The sequence below is a fragment of the Hypomesus transpacificus genome, chromosome 22 (assembly GCF_021917145.1).
Source record: "Hypomesus transpacificus isolate Combined female chromosome 22, fHypTra1, whole genome shotgun sequence".
NCBI classification, from domain to species: domain Eukaryota; kingdom Metazoa; phylum Chordata; class Actinopteri; order Osmeriformes; family Osmeridae; genus Hypomesus; species Hypomesus transpacificus.
In genome coordinates, this window is record NC_061081.1 from 8,167,831 (window position 1) to 8,188,547 (window position 20,717).

Genomic DNA, 20,717 nt, shown 5'->3' on the forward strand with positions numbered 1-20,717 from the left:
TAATGACAAAGCCGACACTAACTTGCAAGACAATACGTAGTGGCTGATTCAATTATACTTTGGGTTAGTTCCGTCTCTCCCTTCCCTCCCTCAATAATCCATATCTAGACAGCAGTCCACACAGGTCTTTACTCAGGATAATAATACCTTTGTTTTAATGAACAGCCAGGCTGACAGCATGTAAAAAGGCCATTATTCAATCACGAGAACTTAAAGCACAAAAAGAAACAAACAAAAAAGAAGCACCAACTCCAACGTCACATAGCATTCTCCACTGTCCAGGAACGAGGAGAAAACAGCTCACCAGTGCCTCTCTCTGGGGCCTTCTCTGCACACATTCTGTTTCTCCTTCCATCCCAGACCACGTTCCATAGGGGTGTCCTGGCGCTCCGGGCGTGTTTGTCTGAGAGCAAGGCTGGGGTGCTCGGACCCTGCCTGAAGGCTGTGCAGGCAAAAGGAAAAGTCTGGGGCCTTTGGCATCAAGGGTCACCCCAGGGTCATCCATGCACCGCTCAGGTATGAACCCCTGGGCCGCTGAACATTCATCTCCTCTGTCACTTTATCCTTCAAGCCCTTCCTTTTACCCCTCTAGTTTAAAAAACAATCATGTGGAAAGACATCAGCCAGTCCACTGGATAATCCTGTTGTTTTCTTCCTCCTGTGATTGTGATTTGTAGGATGTCCAAAGATGAAACAGGCAATCTGGATACATAAGAGCTGATCCAGGCTTGGTGCCTAGAAACACCACTCTCCTCCAAACATACATTGTCCTGGATTCAAGCCACTGTTGTGTGACTCAGTACTGAAAAGACAACGGCAGGTCACATGTTCATAATCATTCAATGGAAACTTCCAAACCCGTTTGTGTTTCACTCCATCTGATCTTCAGCTTATTGAATTAATTCAGGTTTGGTTTCCTAAACGTCGTACCAACATTCACTGATTTTTCAATACTGTTGAAGTTTTACAAATACATAAATATTATAGGATACAATATTACAGTATGCTGTATAAAATACAAAATAAAAATTGATATACTTAATTTAACTGATAATCACTAGAGGTAAGCAGAGAAAAATTATCTTTGACACTAGTGAGAAAACTTGGCAAAATAAACCAAAAACAATAAACATTGTATTTCTTACCCCCTGAGGTCTAATGTCTACGGTCAAGACTCCAAACAAACCCAGTTCTAAACCTAAGCCCATCTCAGTGAAAAGCCCTTCCATCCATCCGTCCTCCTCATGTATGCCAGGTAAAGGAAGCAGGCTGTAAGGCGTTTGAAGAGTACTAGAACGGGCCCCCCCCCCCCCAACATCAAGATAGTGCACTAGGTTGGAGTACATATGGAGAGGCACATGGGACTCAGGGTCAAGGGTCGTGTACTAGGAGCTAGACGGAGACACAGCACGGTGTACTATGCAGGTACACACGTTTGGGTCCAGTTGCTGCGTGGGCGGGCAGACTGCACCCCGGGCCGCTACAGGAAGGCACATCTGAGGCAGCGTGACTCGTGAGACTCAGCACTGACGTGGCGTCAGGGGAACAGGGGGAAAGAAGAAAAAGACAGAAAAGGAGCATTGGTCCCGCTTCCACCTCCCCACGACAGGTAACCCACCCCTAGTAACAGGGAACACGCGTCTGACTGGAACCCTGGTGTCAACTGACCCTGTAGAGCTGGATGAAACCTGGGTCAGACACACAGCAGCAGGTACCGTAATACGACAATGTATTTTTCTTGACCAAAAATACAACATTTAAAGAACTCCTCAGGAATCGTTCGTCTAACCTTGTTCAGCGGACATGAACAAGAAGAGAGTGGATATGAGGAAGAGGCAGGATAATGGAGTTTAGGATATTTTTTACCAGGGTAACAGGCTCAGTATGGGTCTGACACAGGTTCAAAGCTAGGGCTTTAAAGGATAAAACACTAGTTGTCAAAAGGGGGGTGTAAAGATTTGAAGTCTGAGGACGACGAGGCAGTGAATCAGGAAGTTTTAAGGCCAATATTTATGTAACCGTCCAATCAGGATGCCCGAACAGTTAAAATGATGCAAGACCTGAACAATCACACAGGTTTACAATTACATATTTAAATATTCATCCAAAGCATTCACTCTCTTCCTCCTAAGAGTCTAGCTAGCCTACTATAGACTTTTCAAGGTTTAGTCACTTATATTAAAACAAGGCTTTTTTTTTGTTTGTTTGTTGTTCTTTCAGTTTGATATTATGCACAATATATAAACGTATGTTACAAGAATATACACGGCTTTAGTCATAATATCTTAGTCAAGAGTACATCCAAGCATTCAGGGCTTTGGCTTTGTGAGGTTAGTCTACATATGCAGTTATGAAACGCACATACAAATCCACCATAGAAAAACTAAAGTACACAAGAAACAAGCAAGTCCAAAGAAAACGGAGAGAAACCAGATATGAACTTGATATATCTCGATCTCCTGTCGTTGACACATGGAAACAACATACGGCCCCACCTTGACCTGCTATCGTTAACGTTTACACACACACACACACACACAGTCCCACCTCCGGCTCCTGTTGTTCACACACAGACACACACACACTCAGGAAAAATACAACTGAAGTATTCAAGTTTCACTTTTTGTCTCACGATCTCACACACATACACACACCATGCACAAAGGAAGGACACACAATCGACCAATACCAAAGGAACAGGAAAGTCAAAGGTGAAAGGTCGGGATTCTAGTTCAAGTTTGTCATTCCTCATGTGCAAGTCAATATCAAAATGCTACAACGTGTACGTGGCTGTCATGGGCAGACCCGTCGGTCTCAGGGCAGGGCCCACCTCTCTCTGGAGATGGGCCATGTCAAAAATGGGAGTTGAAAATTGTCTGCACAACTCAATGAACGGATGCAGCTCCTCCACCTCCTCTTGGGATCTTTCGAGGGGGTCTGCTACACCACATGGAGGCCTCTTCAATCTATCCCTCCATCCTCTTCCCCCCCCCCCCCCCCCTCCCCGTCCTCTACCAGCGTTCCTTCTCTTGTCACTCCTCCGCTCCTCTTCCCAGTTTGGCTGGAGCCATTTCTACTCCTCTCCTCCCAATCCCTCCCTCCCTGCATCACTCGCTGTCTGTCTCCAGGTCGGAGTCGGACCACTGTACGGGGGACAGTTTCCCGTTGCGCTGGGCGTGCTCGATGACAGCGGTGTAGCAGAAGTAGTACTGGTCCCAGGTCTGGATGCTGAAGGCCCGCTGGCCACGCATGCGGCGGACCGTCTGTCGCACGTCCACCGTCCCGATGTCCTCCAGCCTGGCCAGACAGATGTCCAGCGTGCAGAACGTACCTGGGCATCGGACGAGGAGGACGGACACAGGGAGAGAGAGGGAGATGACGATGTCAGTGGCAAACCCGTTTCCTGGTGTAGGTCTCCAAACTTCAGAAGGAGCACAAAGACGTGGACAGCCCCACAGGACCGGGACACGGGTAAACACAGGCAGACAGAGAGGACTGTCAGCCGGGTAAGAGAGGGCAGCAGTAGTTCTTCCTACCTGTGCGTCCGATGCCTGCGCTGCAGTGTACCACCAGAGGCGGCCCCCCCGGAGGCCCCGCCCACTGGGAGCCCAGGCTTTGGAGCGCCGCCTCCTGCTGCTGACGCACGTGCTCACGGAAGTCCAACATGGCCGACGCACACTTAGGCACTCCGAAATCTGGCCAGCTGACGTAGAGGTAGTGGGACACCTCCCGTCTTTCCCCTGTCTGGAGAGCAGAGGAGAGATGTGGATGGAAGAGAGATGTGGATGGGGGATGGAGGAGAGAGGGGGGATGGAGGAGAGAGGGGGGATGGAGGAGAGAGGGGGATGGAGAAGAGAGGGGGAGGAGAGAGAGTAATTTAAAGAGAGATGGATAAGCTGAGCTTTCTGGTTAAGTATTGTGTGTGTGTGTGTGTGTACCTGGCTGTTATAGAGCTCCAGATGAGAAAGCTTGAAGTCGTGGAACACCTGGACATTCGTGTTCCTCACCAGGAAATAGCCATGTTGCTCAGTCCTCCCATCCTCTAGGGGCCAGTACTGACCACACTTCACACGCCCGCGCTCTACCACCCTGGATCGCAAGCACGCACACACACACAGTCATGTTGTCAACCCTGTCCTGACACAAAACACTTACACACCTGTCTCACAACCACTGAACACACTCACCTGGTAGTCATGACAATGATAAGCACCATCTGTTCCCACACCATGCGCCAGAAATCACCAAAGGTTTTCGGCAATGGACCTGAATACCACAACGAGAACAACTGACATGACCACACTCTCCACACCGAGGTCTGCATGACTGAACCACAGTCGAAGACAAACTGGAAAAACCCTCTTCAGTAACATGCTGTAGACTGCTGACCAACCAGATAAAACCCTCTTCAGTAACATGCTGTAGACTGCTGACCAACCAGATGCCAGTTTGAGGAAGCAGTGGGTAGACACCCAGGGAAGGCCCAGTCTCAGCTTGGAGCACAGGTGCATGCTGGGACTCACCCTGAGTGGCAATGTAAGCGCTGTTCCTCTTGTACCCGTCCATGAAGCTGGCATTAATGTAGTCCGAAGTCTGGGAACCACAAAGAGAGATCAGAGCCACAGAGAGAGAGATTAGAGTCACAGAGAGAGATGAGTCACAGAGAGATCAGAGCCACAAAGGGATCGGAACAGAGAGATCAACACTTCCAAGAAGGTGGATCATTAAAACGCCAGGTCTCACTTACCTCATCCCTATCATCACCCAGCTGACACAGCCGCACTCGGGATTGGTCCAGACAGAGAACGTCGCTGTACCTGTTCTTGATCTGATTGGCGGGCTTCCTAGGAAGGAGGGGCGGGAAAAACGTCAACAGGTCATCGCAGGTCAGAAAGAGGAGCTGCTTCTCCAGGGTTAGGGTTGCTTGTTTCTCCAGGGCATTACTGGCTCTTACTTGGAGTAGTCGAAGGTCCCGGCGGGCGGCTCTTTGCGGATCTCCTCGTACTCCTGGTAGATCCCCTTCTTCTTCTGCTTCTTCACGTATTCCACCAGCTGCTGTACCGTCATGCCCCCGGATTCAGGCATGTGTATGGACACCTCAGCACACAAGTCTTCCTCCTCCTCCTCCTCTTCCTCATCCTCAGGCCCCCACGAGGAGGGCAGGGGGGGGCACGGGTGCTGAGGGGGTCGGGGGAGAGATTTCTGGGGCAGCGGAGGAACCCCTTCCCCTTCCTCATCATCATCATCCTCCTCCCCGTGATTCTCGTCCTCCACTTCCTGGTTGTCCACGATGTGGGTGGAGCCTGAGGGCTTGTCAACGAGCACGGCCTCACTTCCCTTCTGATGCAATGGTGTGTCCGGGGGGGTCTCGGACTGGGGAGGAGGCTGGCGGCCACGACCGTTAACATTAGCGTTGGGGGTGGTGCCGCTATTAATCCCTGACCCCGCCGTCACAGCAGAACCGTTCCAGTGTTGGTGGTTCCCATGTGGCCGGTTCTGACCCAAATGTGGGCTGTGCTGCTGCTGGGTCAGGGCCTGGCCACGAGTCCTGCCATCCACACCGTCACAGTGGTTGTGTTGGTTAGCATTGCTATCGTCATAGCAGTTGGAGTTGGTTGTGGCTAGCTGGGAGGCTAACACCAACTGGGGGTTTGTGTTGGAGCCTATGGAGGTTTGAGCCGTGGTTAGCATAGCACCCGCGCTAGCGTTGTTGGGATCCAGGTAGTAGGAGCACAACAGGCTGCCCACGCAGTCATGTGTGTCCTGTGTGAACATCTCTCCTGGGTTGGCGTGTGTGTGTTTGTTGACGCAGGACTGTATCCAGGCAACGTGGCTGTACTGAGAGGTCCCACCCAGGTGCTCTGGGAGCGAGGAGACTGGGATGTGATTGGCCAGCTCGTGAGCCTTCACCGTACACACCTGATAAGAGGGGACACAATTACACACGGAACATACAGAGAGCTTAAGCACACACATGTAAAACAGTAATCGACACACACATACCCGCTCTCTGAGCTTCTCGCGGACAAAGAGGCGCAGGACGGCAAAGGGAGCTCGGAACCAGAGTGGTGACGACACAATGAATACACACTTCAGACGGGCCGGGAATGCCCCCTGCAAAGACACACACATCTCACTGACTTGCCCTTCACTGGACCACAGGACACACGGAGCCTACTAGCCTAGGGGTTGGGAATAAAGAGAGACCTGGACAGACAGTTGTACCTTCAGCAGGTTGAGGATTTTGACACAGAGCTCGTAGTCAAAGTTGGCATAGCTGGAGTTGGTCATGTCATAGATGAATATGAGCCCTTCGCGCTGGGTCTGAGCACTGGACGGGGGGGGACGGGGGACGGGGGGGGGGGACGGGGGGAAGAGAGAGAGGGGTTAAGGGATAGAGGGGGCAGGAAGGGGTGACTAAGAAACACATTTTCGTAAGCAATGCTGTGAAAGCTTTAGTTTGCTGGATGTGTCTCACCTCTCGATGGCTTTGTCCAGCTGGTAGATGATGGCCTGAAGCACGGCCTTGTGGGTAGTGACATCAGGTCGGTGAAGACGAGCGGTGAAAAGAGCAAGAGCAGCACCGTTCGCATCACGACCAGGCTGGAACACACACACTCACAGGTTACACACACACCCACATATGGGTTACACAGACACTCACAGGTTACACACACAGAATTTATACACTCACAGGTTACACACACAAACACAAGATATATACACACACACAGGATGTACATACAAAAACACACACATAGGTTACACGCACGAACACAAGAAATATACACACACACACACAATTTACACACACTCACAGGTTACACACAAAATATATATATATACACACACACACACACACACACACATACATACATACAAACACTCACCAGAACAGTAAATTTGCCACTCAACAGTTCCGAGCGCAGTGGCTCCTCTCCTGGATTGATATTGAAGATGCCCTCTTTTATCCTGGTGTTCTTGTTGGATAAACAAGACAGGATGACAAGGTGAAGAGGATTACAGATTGAAAGGGTGAGGCTGACTGTGCGCTTTGTGGCAGCAGAGTCATAGGCTTTACAGGACACCAGGCTTCAGAAGATAGGAATCCACTTCCTGGCAAGCAGACACTAATGGTAAATGATGAGTTGGTTCAGTGATTGAATGACTAAGACAAGCAAGGCAGAGACAGACTCACTCAGTACCTACAAGTGAGCACCGCACATACACCCACACACACACACACACACCTTGTATGCCTGGAAGAGGTCGATGGCTCTGGAGACGTCAAACTTGCGGGCCATGAGGAACTTAACTGCTGTTGTCTGGGAGACCAGAGCAGCACTCTGGGGCAGCTCTCTGCTGCGTACCTCACCCAGAAACTCCTCCACAGCCTGGAATAAGTAGGGGAGACAACTAAACATCTGAACACACACAGCACGTACTAAAGCATTATTAACATAATGTGGATTGCAGAATGTTCATATTAATTCGTTATCTTTTAGTACCATTCTATGTAATGCAACAGATCCCAAATCTGAATTAACATGGTTATGTGCACTCGCAAACATCTCAGGTTTCAGATTTAATCTACAGAGGCTAGCTGGGAAGCGAACATAGTTACCGTGTAAAAGTGCTAGCCAGCTATAACTGGGTGGTGATGTCCCAGACCATTTTTACATGGTCATCTGACACTTTCTATCCAACGAAAAACACGCTCGCTGAAGCTGAGCACCAGCAGGCAAGCTGTTCATGACAACAACAATGCTAGGAACTGGAAGACCAATTCTGTGAACTGTCTGCCGTAAACATGAGATGCAGCGTTCATGCTAACTGGAACGCTAATACAAGGGCCAAGCCTTCGCAGAATTTGCTCGAGATTTGCTACCACACAGTCAGTTCATCACACGCACACAAAACCACGATCATTTTGAACACTACCGTTTTACAGCTTTTCCCCACTTGCTATACCGTGCACTAGTTTCCTGTCATCACGGATTGGCTCGCTAGCCAGCTAGCTACATGTGGTATCGTAGAGATGGAAACTAGCTTGCAAGCTGTTAAGAAGACTTGCTGTGCTACTTCGTCGAACAGCTGCATTAAAAACAACCATGACATGCGGCAAAAATTGAGGCTTGACGCTAGTAACCATTCGGTTCCACTTATCGTATGGCATTTATTAAGACTTTCGATGAGTAGCCAGAATCACAACACATTGCTATGTACTAGCTATCCAGTCCCTCTTAGCCACTCAGCTAGCTGGGCTACCATCCTAACCATGCTAACCAGCTACTGTAGTCACACGGGATTTGGCCGTGACGGGAGGGTGCGAACGGGCCACGACTATTTATCACCCTCCTCGAAGGGTTCCAAAGAATTATTGCACAAAATATGTCCATAATTTGTGCATACTAAACAGGGAACAGGACTGACAAAAATAATAATACAAGTTTAGAGAGAAGCGGTATTAAAAACATTTACGGAGACTTACCAGCTCTTCTTGGGTTGTTAGGGCTTCCGCCATCTTGAAGCCTCCACAACGTCACAACGGGCGCGCCCACTACTTGCTCGCTCACGCCAAGAGCGAAACAAGTGTGACAGGACAGGAGGATGGCGTCTCTTCAGGGATCAGAGCTTCATAAACTAATGGTCAAATGTCATGATTTGTCATAATGGTTGGATATTTTTAGCTTGGTTTATTAACAAGAGCAAAGGACATGCCAACTACTCTCTGAAAAGTTCACTAAACCTTCACAGATTTGGAGGTTTGGATGCGAAACCATCAGCACCAGAACTACAGACTGTTAATTGTGTCTGAGTCCTATAGCGCTGAAGTGAGTTATACTGTCTGCCATGGTACTACGGGGGTGCATTTAAACACTGGCTCGGTTCAGAGTTTCCCCCTAGGAAAATATGGAGAACTAATCATTCTCTTCATTTAGTAAAAGAGCACCACTATCCCACTGTGGGTTTGGGAACATGGCCAGTTAATCACTTTGCCAATGCCTCCCCATAAGAATGTGTGTGTGTGTTAACATTTGTGTGTGGGCATTAGCAAGACAAATCATGACAATTCATGGCGATGTAGCATAGGGAATTTAGTTGACCAGTTGTCAGTAAAACACTATCCCAATCGTCTTTGGCTACCAGTAAAATAAGGTCAAATGTAAACTGCAATAGGCATATAATTTATCATCATAGGTCAATTTTATTGATGTGCATTTAAAGGGGGAACTTTGAATTTGCTTCAACACAGTTGCTGATTAGGCTTAAATAAATCTTCAGTGCAACTCAATAAATCAGGCCTATGGTTGCCTGCAGATGTTGTCAGGGTGACGCCCAGGTATAACATAAAGAACCTGGCCCAGTTAAACGCAGTTCTCCTAACAAGAAGCGTTTCATGGAGAAATCAGAACAGGGCATGATCAAAAAAGACTTTGACAAAAACAACATTTTCATGATAGAGCAGACAAGAACAGAGTATTAATATTTAATGAACAAGTATAGTTGAAGGTAATTCAGTTAAATCAAAGCTCTGTAATATGATAGGGATGTCTGATTGGCCTCATACAGGGGGCAGCCTCCCAGAATGATCGCCTGGAAGAGAGGCAAGGACATTGATCTGCCTCTACCACTAAGGATACCTGGAGGTTCAAACCATAGGAGCCCAGGTAAATACAGATCTGTCTCCAATGCTCCGTAGAATAATAAAGAAACAGCACACCAACTGGTTCTTAACCATGTCCTGAAAACTGATTTTTATTGGACCATTGGTTGTCTGTCACAAGGATGAACATCATCACAGTCATGTCACATGGTTTTTTTGTTTTAAATGCATTTTCACTTGATGCATCTTCTGACATTATTCACTGCACAAGTAGGAGGACTAGATACATTTTCTGTGCAAAAGTCAGGCAAGGAGGAACAAAGCTGATGACTGTTTTAGTTTGCTCTTGCAACACTGTTCATCTGCCAGTTACATGTCCTGGCTACAAGCTAAGCTTCTTACAGACCCACAGTGCCTGACTTGGGTCATAACTGTTGGGGCGCACGATTGCTTTCTGTATGCCCCTTTAAAATAAAATGAAAATGCCTCCTTTCCGAAGCATTCTGGAACACAGGCCCTGTCCTTGAAATAAGGGAGTAGAAACAAAGACTCTCATGCTGCTGAGATGCACTGAGGTTAGTTATTAATAACCTGCTGGAGAGTTTGACAATAACAACAAAAACTCACTAAGAGAAACAATTTTAAAAAGTATGGAACAAATAAATACACCCCTCTCCATTGACACTCATTGATACACAACTGAAGACTACAAAACAAAGAATTGATGATGGATTAAAACATACTGGAGTGTAATGATGACAAGGACTGACATATGGTGGCTTCTGTTTAATGTCCAATTACCTCACACAGACAACACCCTGGTCATTCAGCCAGTTTGGTCTCCCTTCTTTACTTTACAATAGTTCTTGCTGGTAGTCATACATACAGTGTTTAAACTTTCACGTGTGTGGGTTGAATTCTGAGACAAAAGATATGCTTAAAGGTTTCAGAGGCAGTAGACCACAAGGACTCATCAGAGTCATGTTCAACAAAACACAAGAAAGAATCTTTGGTGGTTCTGGACCTTTCTAGCGCCTCAGTCTGTTCCACTGGTTCATCGTGAAATGAGCAACACTGAATCGACCCGTTTCTTGAGGGGAGATGACAACACGGCATCCTTTCTAAGACAAGCGAATACCATGCAGCATTCAAACATTCATCCATTACAACCAACAGGAGCATAGTGATGATCAAGAAAGGCTGCTTTGATTGGATGACATGATTGGACATTACAATCCAGTTCCAAAGGATTTTCCAATGCTGGAATTCTCAATCACATCAATTAACATTTCTCTCTTTTTACTTCTCTTCTCCTTTCTCTACTTGTCTAGCTTCCAGAAAACAAAAAAATAGAAAACCCGGAGTGGTGTGTGTGTTTATATGTGCGTCTGTAAACAAGTTTTTTTTCTTCTTCCATGTAACTTGCAGAATTGTCATCACAAACACCAGAAGCTCGTTAATTAAGGCATCGGCACAAACTGAAAGAGAGAAACTATGTACACAGTCAAGTGCTACTCGCATGGCCTAGTGGTCCGCAGGAGAGAGGAGGGGTTATATCAGACAGGATCAGGAGGTTGGTACTGGGGGAAGGAGGATAGGACTTCTGAAGGTAGAGCTGTTACGAGGGGGTAAGAAGGGGGGGAGGTCAAGGCTTGTTTGCCTCCCCACACTGGCTGAAGCAGTATCGGACCGGCGGGCCGGGGAGGTCCTCGTCTCCGTCCGTGTCGGGGGCGAAGGACACGGTCAGGTCCACGTAGCGGCGCTCCGCCGCCGGCTTGATCAGCTTGTGCATCCTGCAGGGAGACACACATGCCACGCCCATTCAGAAGGATCCAGGGGAAAGGAAGACGAAAGCTTGTTTATCAGTGATTACACAGTGAGAGACTGTGGGGAGGGGAACACTGTTTTAGAGGAGAATGAATCATTGAAGAGTAAAGATGCTGTCTAGTCTCGCTCTGGATAAGAGCATCTGCTAAATGACTAAATGTAGTCTCACAGAGAGACCAACACCGATTCCTGGAATCATAGTTCCAGGAAACATTAACAAGTTTCCATTAACAGGAAAAAAAGACAGGGCGACGAATCAGCTCTGTATGACTGAATGAAGCTTACGTGAGTTTGAGCCTCTTGTTGTGTCCCGGCATCACAGGTACATACAGCATCTTCACGCCATGGACAACCATGGTGGGCTCCAAGCCATATTTCTCCTGACATCACACACACACCATGCTCCATCAGCATTAGCCATCATTCACATTCAAAACATCCACACTATGCTCGGAGGATGTGTGTGTGATCATACCTTGACGGCATGAATGAAGTCAGAGAGGGTGAAGTCTTCATGTCCACACACCATCCAGCGGTCCCAGATGGAGAAGGAGATGTCCTCCCTGAGAGAGAACCCACCAGCAGGCCTCAAAACAGGGCAGGGAGTGTGTGTGTGTGTGTGTGTGTGTGAGAGAGAGAGTATGTGCATGAGTGTGTGAGTGTCTACCTGATCTGAGTCCTCTTGACAGGGGCAGCCTCAGTGAAGACCACCACAGGTATGGCCAGGTTAAAGAAGCAGTTTTTGAACGACTCAAACCCGTATCCTCCAACCACCTTAATGAGCTCTAGAGCCACCTGTAAACACACACTGTTAGGACCCTGTTACTGTGAGACAGACCCTGTTAGGATCCTGTTACTGTGATATACACACACTGTTAGGATCCTGCTACTGTGAGACACACACCCTGTTAGGACCCTGTTACTGTGAGACAGACACACTGTTAGGACCCTGTTACTGTGAGACAGACACACTGTTATGACTCAATGAGTTTCATAAACAGGGAACTCGTCAACCTGTTAGCTGTTTCCTTCCATCAGAGCCAACAAACATGTGCCGGTCTCTGCACTTTGAATCCCACCATGAGAAATCTGGTGTTTAGTTCTCACCAGCCCGGCGACGGCTGCCGTTGCCGTAGCGATGGCGGGGATAATCTTGCCGGCGATGCGCTTGGTCTTGAGGCGGTCGGCAGCCTCGATGGCGTACATCCTGGCACGCAGGCCGGACGCCGCCGCCACAAAGTCCATGTGCCCGTTACTGTCGTCATCCTTCTCAAACTGCAGGGGGGTCATCTGTAACCTCTCTGCACACATACACATCAAAGTGTGTTTGAAAGCAACAAGTATGTGTGTGTACCTGGTGTGATCTAGCAGCAGCAGGAGAGGTGTGTGTAACTGGTGGTGTTTACCAGGAGTGTGTACCTGGTGTGTGTGGGTGTGTACCTGGTGTGTGTGGGTGTGTACCTGGTGTGTGTGGGTGTGTACCTGGTGTGTGTGGGTGTGTACCTGGTGTGTGTGGGTGTGTACCTGGTGTGTGTGGGTGTGTACCTGGTGTGTGTGGGTGTGTACCTGGTGTGTGTGGGTGTGTACCTGGTGTGACGTTGTCAGCAGCGATGACCTCCTCCAGCTGAGCGATGGCCGCCCTCTCCTCCTCGCTGCTCAGAGACAGCTTCAGCTGATCGGGCTTCTTAGCCGTCTCGTCTGTCTCAATGCGCTGGACACAACAACCAAACAAGACGATTCAACACCAACCAATGAGAAAACTGCACATTCAGGATGAATAAGAATAAAGCACGTTCAGTACCAACCACTAAGAATATGGCACAGTAACAATTCCTCAACCGACGGCAGGATAACCTGTAAAGCAACGATCAAAATACATCCCTCCCTCCCTCTGTCACTACCTTCTCTGCAGGTCTGTATTCTGGAATATTGATGTGGGATAGGATCCTGGCCACAGCCTCCTGGGAGAGATCCTTCAGACACACACACACACCTGTATCACTCCTCATTCTACATGGTGCGTGTCTGTATGTATGTCAAATGTGTGCGCCAATGAGAGACAGGGTCAGTGTGCATTAGTGTGTGCACGCGTGAATGTATGAGCGACCGCGTGTGTGTTCACCTTTTCCAAGTAGGAGATGTTGTAGATCCCGGCAAAGAGTCGAGCGCCGCTGACGACAAAACTGAAGTGCCTGATGGGAAAGAAAGTGAAACAGGATGAGGGGGAGAGGACTGTGGCCTTCTTCTCCTCAACCACTGGGAACAGGAGGCTCCACTCACAATGGGTCGTTCAAGTCAAACTGGATGGGCGACGGGGGTCTCTTAGGGGACTGCCAGAACAAACCTGAGGGGGAGGGACCACAGTCAGTCATCACGTCAACCTGATACATGCTGACTGTGTGTGTGTGTGTGTGTGAGTGGGAGAGAGAGACTTACTGCCATCCTTTAACCGTGTGTCCAGAGGGAAGGAGTGCAGCAGTTGTAGCGCCTGCAATGGCACACATGCGTGAGACACGTGTGGGGGGAAAAACCATGAAATCCACAACTCATAGTAAGAAGCCACTGCTACTCGGACAGGCGCGTGTGAGTGTGTCTGAAGTGGTGGTATCGTTAGCCTACCTTTCTCTTGAAGTACTTGTCAAACTTGAGGCGGGCCAGAGTGACGCAGTGCTCCCATTGGCTGGGACGTCTGCTTAGCAGCTTGATCACTTGGAATGCCCCCTCCATGCTCTCTCTGGCCTGCATCCTCTACACACACACACGTCAGAACGGGCATACATCAGCACATGGCAGGACACACCCATACAGAGACACACACACACACAAACACACACACACACAGAGACACACACACAAAGAGACACACACACAAAGAGACACACACATCTACAGTCTATGCTTTTCTAGATGGATGTACGGTGGTAAATGTATGAATGATGCGTCTGAATCCTAAGTACCTGTATCACTGCCTCTGGTGAACAGTGAGTCTGCCAGAAAACATTATAGATGGAGGGCTTGTGGGCAAATGTACTCTCAAACTAGAGAAAGACAGAGCGAGAGAGACAAAGAGATTAAAAGATGACTAGATTCCAGGCCCTTTTAACAAAAGTATTGATAGATTAACATTCTAGAAGCACAAGTGAAGAGAGCTCACCTTGTCTCTGGCCCACTGGATGGTGTGTTCTATGACAGCAGGGAAAGACTTGAGAGTGCAGAACGGGATCTCCTCTTCAGGAGGGTCCCTCTGTCCCCACAAAGAAAACATTGTCTGTTTCAAAACAAAGCTAGCAGATATGCATTGGAAAGAAAACACTTATTAAAAGACATCCCTCCAACTAAACACAAACGGTAATGGAAGCAGGCAGTTACATGGCTGTTGTAGGACTCGGTCAGGTTTGGCACAATGATCTCTGTGTGGCCTTTGGTTCCCATGGTCCCAGAGTCCAGGAGAGGTTTCTGATTGGATACGCTGCGGCTGTAAGTGGATCAAAAATGTCTGCATTGCATGACCTAGACACACATGTCCATAGCAATCCCCCCAGTGTAAAGCAGTACACAGAGGACGTTCTGCTGTTAGCCCCCCCCCCTCTCACCTGTCGACGTATCGGCGGGCCTCCACGTTGTCGAGTGCCGTGACGACCAGGTGGAGGCGGGAGAAGAAGGCATCGTTGTACATGTTCTCGCTGGCGGGGCACACCTTGTTGAGGTGGGCGTCGATTTGCAGCTCAGGGTTGATGTCCTGAGTGGCGGCCGCTGCCATGGTGCTCTTAGGTTTCTGGGGGGGGGGGGGGGAGGGAGGGAAGGGGGAAGAGATGGAAGACAAAGGGGGGAGGAAGGAAGAAGGAAGGACGGAGGGGAGCGAGTGATCATGAGAGGTTGCCACCTCTCTGTGGACAATGATGATGCATTGGGGCCACCTGTATGTGGCGTCAGCTCACCTGTATGTGGCGTGGTCTGAAGAGGAACTGTCTGTTGAGGTTAGACTTCTCGATCAGGTCGGGGTCTGTGATGCACACCTGGAGAGATCCCAGCACACACACACTGTTCATCCTTCCGTTGGATCATTGTTCTCTCCATCTTCCTGCTCATCTCTCTGTCCATCCATCCGTTCATCCGTACCTCCCTCCCCCTCCCTTCTCCATCCATCTATCCATCCATCCAACAGAGACCTACCTCTCCACAACTCTTGGTCAATCCAACCCCCAGCAGGGCAAAGTTCTTCAGCATCTCACAGCCGATGGCTCCACAACCCACCTGGGGGGACAGAAAGACCAAACCATGAACTCCTGCTCTGTGTCTGTGTCTGGGGAGAAGGGGGAAAAGAGACTCTGGCTTCCATGTAGAACATATGTGTCTGTGAGGAGAAGGCAGACGGGACTCACCATGAAGACTCTCAGCTTGTGAAGCTCCAGGGACATGGACTGTCCTATGCAGGCGCGCAGCCCGTCGTAGCGGTCCCCCCTGCGGGGCACGCACACTCCATCATCAGCCTTTGAGTCAGATGTGTGCATGTGTATAGGTAAGTGTGTGTGTCTATGCATGTGTGTGTGTGTGTTACCTGGGAGAAAACTCCTCAGCAGGTAAATGCTGCAGCTGCCTCACTACCTCTATGGCATCTAGGTAGAACTGTGGACAAGAATGAAAACAGAAAGATCCCAGAGAGAGAGATCCCAGAGAGAGAGAGATCCCAGAGAGAGAGAGATCCCAGAGAGAGAGAGATCCCAGAGAAAGAGAGATCCCAGAGAGAGAGAGATCCCAGAGAGAGAGAGAGATCCCAGAGAGAGAGAGATCCCAGGGAGAAAGAGAGATCCCAGAGAGAGAGAGATCCCAGAGAAAGAGAGATCCCAGAGAGAGAGAGATCCCAGGGAGAAAGAGAGATCCCAGAGAGAGAGAGATCCCAGGGAGGAAGGAGCAGAGAAAGGGAAAGAGAAGGACAACCCAATTAACAGACAAAATTCCAACTGTATACTCGACGGCATGTCCTGTTCCAGGGGTGTTCTTGGTGTTTCCTGGGAGGTGTTTCCGGTACCCACCCACTGCTGCAGGGGGGCGAACTTCCCCGTGAGGGCTTTGAGAACCTCCTGACTGGCCAGGCCTCCGGCTGCCGCGGCCAGAGGGGGGAGAGCGCCCCTCGCCGTCCTAGAGAGGCAGCGAACCAGCTCAGCATTGACTGGGGCCTGGAGAAGGGAGAGATGGGAGGTGGTGGTGAAGGGGAGAGGGGAAGATGATGAGAAAGGTGGGGAGGCAGGGTGGGGACGGAGAGGAAAAGGAAATTCTAGATATTTGAGGGTCGGATTTGAATGTGTGTCACACACTGTCTGTGTGTGTGTGTGCATGCGTGCGTGTGGAAACGCCTGGCTGAATCACTTTGTTTCGGAGCGTATTGTTGACTTCCTCTGTGAGCGTCACCAAAACCTCAGCATCCTGTAAGCACCTGCACACGAACAGCAGGAACACACACAGAACGGCCTCACGTCAGTGAACTAACCCGCTCGCTTAAAAGCTGTACATTATTATGTGTCAGCGCTGTTCTCTACACAGTTTGAAGCTGGGTTACCCGATGCTGGGAAGTCGACCATGCTGCTCCTGGAAGTTGTCCAAAGCCAACATGGCGGCATGGATCTGAAGTGGAGCCTAAGGGACGGATTCAGAATAAAGCAAATAGGAAACTGTCAGACCCCGCTCACTCTGACAGGAAGTTGAACTGAGGAATTCTGATCCCTCACCTCTGGTTTGCTGAAATCTGGGGTCAGAACCTGGGGTTCGCAAAGCTGTCTCTCCATCGTCTCCTGAAGATAGACACACCCACACACACCCACAGAAGAGGGAAGCATAGCTCTCTCAATATACAGTCTTAGGCAGCAAGGGTGATTTAAAACACTGTAGGTCGTGAAGAGAGAGATGGATGAAGTTGTGTTTTTCTCTGTGTGTATGTGTGTGCGTGTGTGTATGTGTGAGAGAGTGTGTCCACGTGTATAACGCTTACAAATCTGTATGTTGTAGGCGTCTTCTCCAAGAGGAAGAATCCACCATGGGTGTATTGCTGCATGTGAGATGTGTCTCCTACGGCAAAACTATGAGGGGAGAGGACTGGACCACACACACGCACGCACACGCACGCACGCACACCATTGACATATCTCAGTAATAAAACGGGAATCTTACACAAAGCAGGTAACACGTGGCAAGTCGCAGTACCTGTGACCTGGCGTGAGCGGCTGTTGAGCTCCTCCATGCCGTTGACCTCCCTGAACAGAACGCTCTGGCCCGTCTGGAGCCCGTGGGTCCGGCTATCCATACAGGTCACCACCCCCGGGTTGTCCTGGGGTCAGAGGTCAAACGGGACAGGTCAGAACACACACACACTCCCCTAAAACAGACACACACTTCCAAACACAGGAAGTGTTACCTGAGTGATGTGTTGGATGAATATCTCCTTAGGCTCCTCCCCCGTGGGGTCCGTCACCTCAAACTCCTCCCCAAAGTCACAGAACACCCGGACGCAGATCCCGTACGTGTCGCAGCCAATGAACTGCGGAGAAAAGCCGCAACGTCAGCGCGCATCAGTAACAAAGGGCTAATGCTAGAAAGGATACTGGATACAAAATACATTTACAGGTCTGAGAGGTCAATTTGATCCTTTGGCAACAGATATCATACGTCATGGTCACATAACTCACCCTGATCGGGGGCCGCTGGTAGTGGCAGAACTGGTCCACCTTCTTCTGCAAGGTCAGTCTGGCCTCTGTTAGAATGACACACTGGAACCCAGAACACAACCGGAGTGCGTTAGCCTCAACACATGGGGCGGGTCAGAGGTGACAGTGGACCCCCCCAGCGACGGTGCCCGTCTCTGCCTCACCTGGTACCTCTTGAGGAAGTTGAGGTCCGTGGCGTCGTCCAGGGGGCAGGAGGATGTCTCCACGTGAACGTAGGGATTCAGTTCTGCCACCCTGGGGTGCACCGCCTCCACCCTGATGGGGGGAGGAGAACAGGGGGGAAGAGAGACAGGGGGGAAGAGAGACAGGGGGGAAGAGAGACAGGGGGGAAGAGAGACAGGGGGGAAGAGAGACAGGGGGGGAAGAGAGACAGGGGGGGAAGAGATAGTAAAAGAGTGAATAAGTAGGAGACACATTAACAGGTACTGTAGAGACATCATTTAGAGTGATGGTGTCCTACCTTCTCCTCTGGTTTACCACATCATCTTGGTGGATGAAGAAGTTGGAGCCGAGGTCCCAGGTCTCACACTGCCTGGAGTCATGGAGGGTCACAGCCTATGGATGAGGAACACACACACCCTTTGGTAGTCTTCAGATATGTTACAAATGAGAAGAATAGGTTCCCAGTGACTTAAAACTCACCTTCACACCTGCCAAGACTATGTTCTTAGCTGTGAAACAACAACCATTAACAGTAAGACACTTCTGTCACACAACCATTGTGACTTTATCTTTTGCCATGCCATGCACATGATGTCATATCATGATAACATGCAGCACCTACCTATCTCCACTCCTAGACCTCCCAGTCCACTGATGAATACTGAGGACTGGGCCATCTGCTGCATGGCACTGTCCCCCAGCACATAGCGCTGACGGCTGGATGGACCGATGGAGAGAGAGAGAGATAGAGATAGAGATAGAGATGGAGAGAGAGAGAGAGAGAGAGAGAGAGAGAGAGAGAGAGAGAGAGAGAGAGAGAGAGAGAGAGGAGGGGAAAAGCAGAAAATATATAAGAAAGGGAGAGATGGTGAAACAGGGTGAATGTAAGAAGGAGTAAAGAGGAAAGTCGGACAACAGATAGAAGAGACAGGGGTGATCAGTTGGCTTCTTGGTTAACTTTCAGAGTGGGATTACTACTATCCAGTACCTCCAGGTAAGTAATGCCAGGAGGCTATGTACTGAGGAGACTAACCTGTAGAGTGAGTCATCGATCTCCATAGAGTCTGCAGCCATGATGGGAAGGGAGGAGGGGGGAAACTGACAGGTCCAACCAACTAGAGAGAAGATAGAGATAAATACATATGACATGAGGAACATTAATTAGGCTATTATTATATCAAGGATGAGTAGAGTTAAGCACAAGCTGAACCCGGAATGTCAGGGAATAGTAGGCTACCAGCTTGACCAGCAGAAAGTGACTTATTATTACTCGTTAGGATGTCTATCAACCTATCTTGAAGGGTGGTACGTTAGTGCACAACACCGGTGTAGGTTGTTTTAGCCAATAGGGTTAGCAGCAACGTTATATCCCTGCCTAAGACGTATCGCAAGTTAACCTACTTACCGTTAATATTTTTTTTCTGGCTTGTAAGACTAAAAAGCTACGCTGACAAATTATTGTATCTCTAAATCTCTAAATATGATGTTCATAAGAGTAGGCGTATGTTGTTACTATGTAGCTAGTTAATAATATAGGCACATTGATAGCGAACTACAGTATATATTCACTAATTGACTAAGTAATGCGGGCAATTTTGGGGTGGAAACAAAGTGTCTCTAGCTAAAAATATATCAGCTATGATTAGGTAGCTCCTAACGCAAGTTATACTGCTTACTCATTGGCTTGTGCTAGTGCTAGCTAAAAGAATAGCAACTAGCTAGCTAAGCTAGCTAGCTATAACGTAACTGGTAATATTGTTGGACTGGAGCCGGGTTTGTGCCGTGCATAACATAAGAGCCCCCCCAAGATCTAAAGGCAATGACAATTCTAGAAGAAGTGCCATGGTTGGGCAGGTACGTGTGAATAGTGTCATTTATCCGAAATGTAAAATTCACCACTGTGTGTAAGCAAAAACAATGATAAAACAATTTCGGTTACCTGTCACTGTCAGTGTACGCGAAGTGTAGTGAATGAATGGCTAGCTCTTCCGGGTTACCATGGTCACGTGACAATATTCTAACGAGACTATTTTAGACAAAGTAGCTTACAAAAGCATGGAAACCACAACGATATGAATTTTAAAAGCAGTGTTATATCGCAACAGTTAATGGTTTAATTTTAGGTAAATAAAATGCACTTGAGCAGTATTGGACAACAAGTTGCCTAATGAATTATTTTCAATAAGCCAAAAAAAAAACATTGAAATAATTAATAGGCTATAGGCTACAATTTCCAAGGTCATTTGGAACTTTTTCAGCCCATTGCAACGTTCATTTGGAAAGAAGTAACCAACTTGTTTAAACAGACAAAGTTCGTCTACCCAGTAAACCATTTACCGAACAATTTCCCATTTAGGACTTGGCCAAGGGGTGTTTGTCTAGCCTTGTGCATCCAATTAATT

General features: G+C 48.7%; 2 protein-coding genes across 3 annotated transcripts; both read right to left on the reverse strand.

Annotated features, from left to right (window-relative positions):
- Positions 1-132: 132 nt before the first annotated feature.
- Positions 133-8,567, reverse strand: ptpn9b (protein tyrosine phosphatase non-receptor type 9b). Of its 2 annotated transcripts, XM_047045190.1 has the most exons (13): positions 8,492-8,567; positions 7,251-7,394; positions 6,891-6,980; positions 6,479-6,603; positions 6,226-6,331; positions 6,004-6,114; positions 4,955-5,919; positions 4,748-4,844; positions 4,524-4,593; positions 4,188-4,266; positions 3,939-4,089; positions 3,537-3,744; positions 133-3,331 (listed from the first exon to the last, which is right to left on the reverse strand). In XM_047045190.1, the coding sequence occupies exons 1-13, from the start codon at positions 8,522-8,524 to the stop codon at positions 3,108-3,110; spliced, it is 2,403 nt and encodes an 800-aa protein (XP_046901146.1). In that variant the 5' UTR covers positions 8,525-8,567; the 3' UTR covers positions 133-3,107. The 2 variants fall into 2 exon arrangements, with proteins under 2 accessions (XP_046901146.1, XP_046901147.1); XM_047045191.1 differs by lacking the exon at positions 8,492-8,567 and having other exon boundaries at positions 6,891-7,116.
- A 1,176-nt stretch (positions 8,568-9,743) lies between these two features.
- uba6 (ubiquitin like modifier activating enzyme 6) lies at positions 9,744-20,308 on the reverse strand. Its single transcript, XM_047045498.1, has 33 exons — positions 20,255-20,308; positions 19,349-19,430; positions 18,938-19,032; positions 18,796-18,824; positions 18,614-18,708; positions 18,297-18,408; positions 18,115-18,195; positions 17,844-17,966; positions 17,633-17,756; positions 17,421-17,524; positions 17,161-17,223; positions 16,992-17,068; positions 16,802-16,868; positions 16,468-16,611; positions 15,993-16,060; positions 15,817-15,895; positions 15,608-15,688; positions 15,373-15,450; positions 15,028-15,209; positions 14,804-14,909; positions 14,589-14,678; positions 14,392-14,472; positions 14,054-14,182; positions 13,871-13,922; positions 13,715-13,778; positions 13,557-13,626; positions 13,336-13,407; positions 13,022-13,145; positions 12,542-12,735; positions 12,102-12,229; positions 11,910-11,997; positions 11,720-11,814; positions 9,744-11,400 (listed from the first exon to the last, which is right to left on the reverse strand). Exons 2-33 carry the CDS (start codon positions 19,387-19,389, stop codon positions 11,253-11,255), a joined length of 3,084 nt encoding a protein of 1,027 aa, XP_046901454.1. The 5' UTR covers positions 19,390-19,430; positions 20,255-20,308; the 3' UTR covers positions 9,744-11,252.
- Positions 20,309-20,717: the final 409 nt, after the last annotated feature.

Excerpts from the sequence above, each read along its gene's own strand:
- ptpn9b (XM_047045190.1), bottom strand. The coding sequence starts at position 8,524 with ATGGCGGAAGCCCTAACAACCCAAGAAGAGCTG. Across the intron at positions 4,845-4,954 it reads GGGACCTTCGACTACTCCAA|GAAGCCCGCCAATCAGATCA; the intron begins GTAAGAGCCAGT and ends CCTCCTTCCTAG. Across the intron at positions 4,267-4,523 it reads CGCTTACATTGCCACTCAGG|GTCCATTGCCGAAAACCTTT; the intron begins GTGAGTCCCAGC and ends TGTGGTATTCAG.
- uba6 (XM_047045498.1), bottom strand. The coding sequence starts at position 19,389 with ATGGCTGCAGACTCTATGGAGATCGATGACTCACTCTACAG. Across the intron at positions 17,967-18,114 it reads ACCAGCGGCCCCCGATCAGG|TTCATTGGCTGCGACACGTA; the intron begins GTGAGTTATGTG and ends TTTTCTCCGCAG. Across the intron at positions 15,451-15,607 it reads TGACCAAGAGTTGTGGAGAG|GTGTGCATCACAGACCCCGA; the intron begins GTAGGTCTCTGT and ends GGATCTCTCCAG.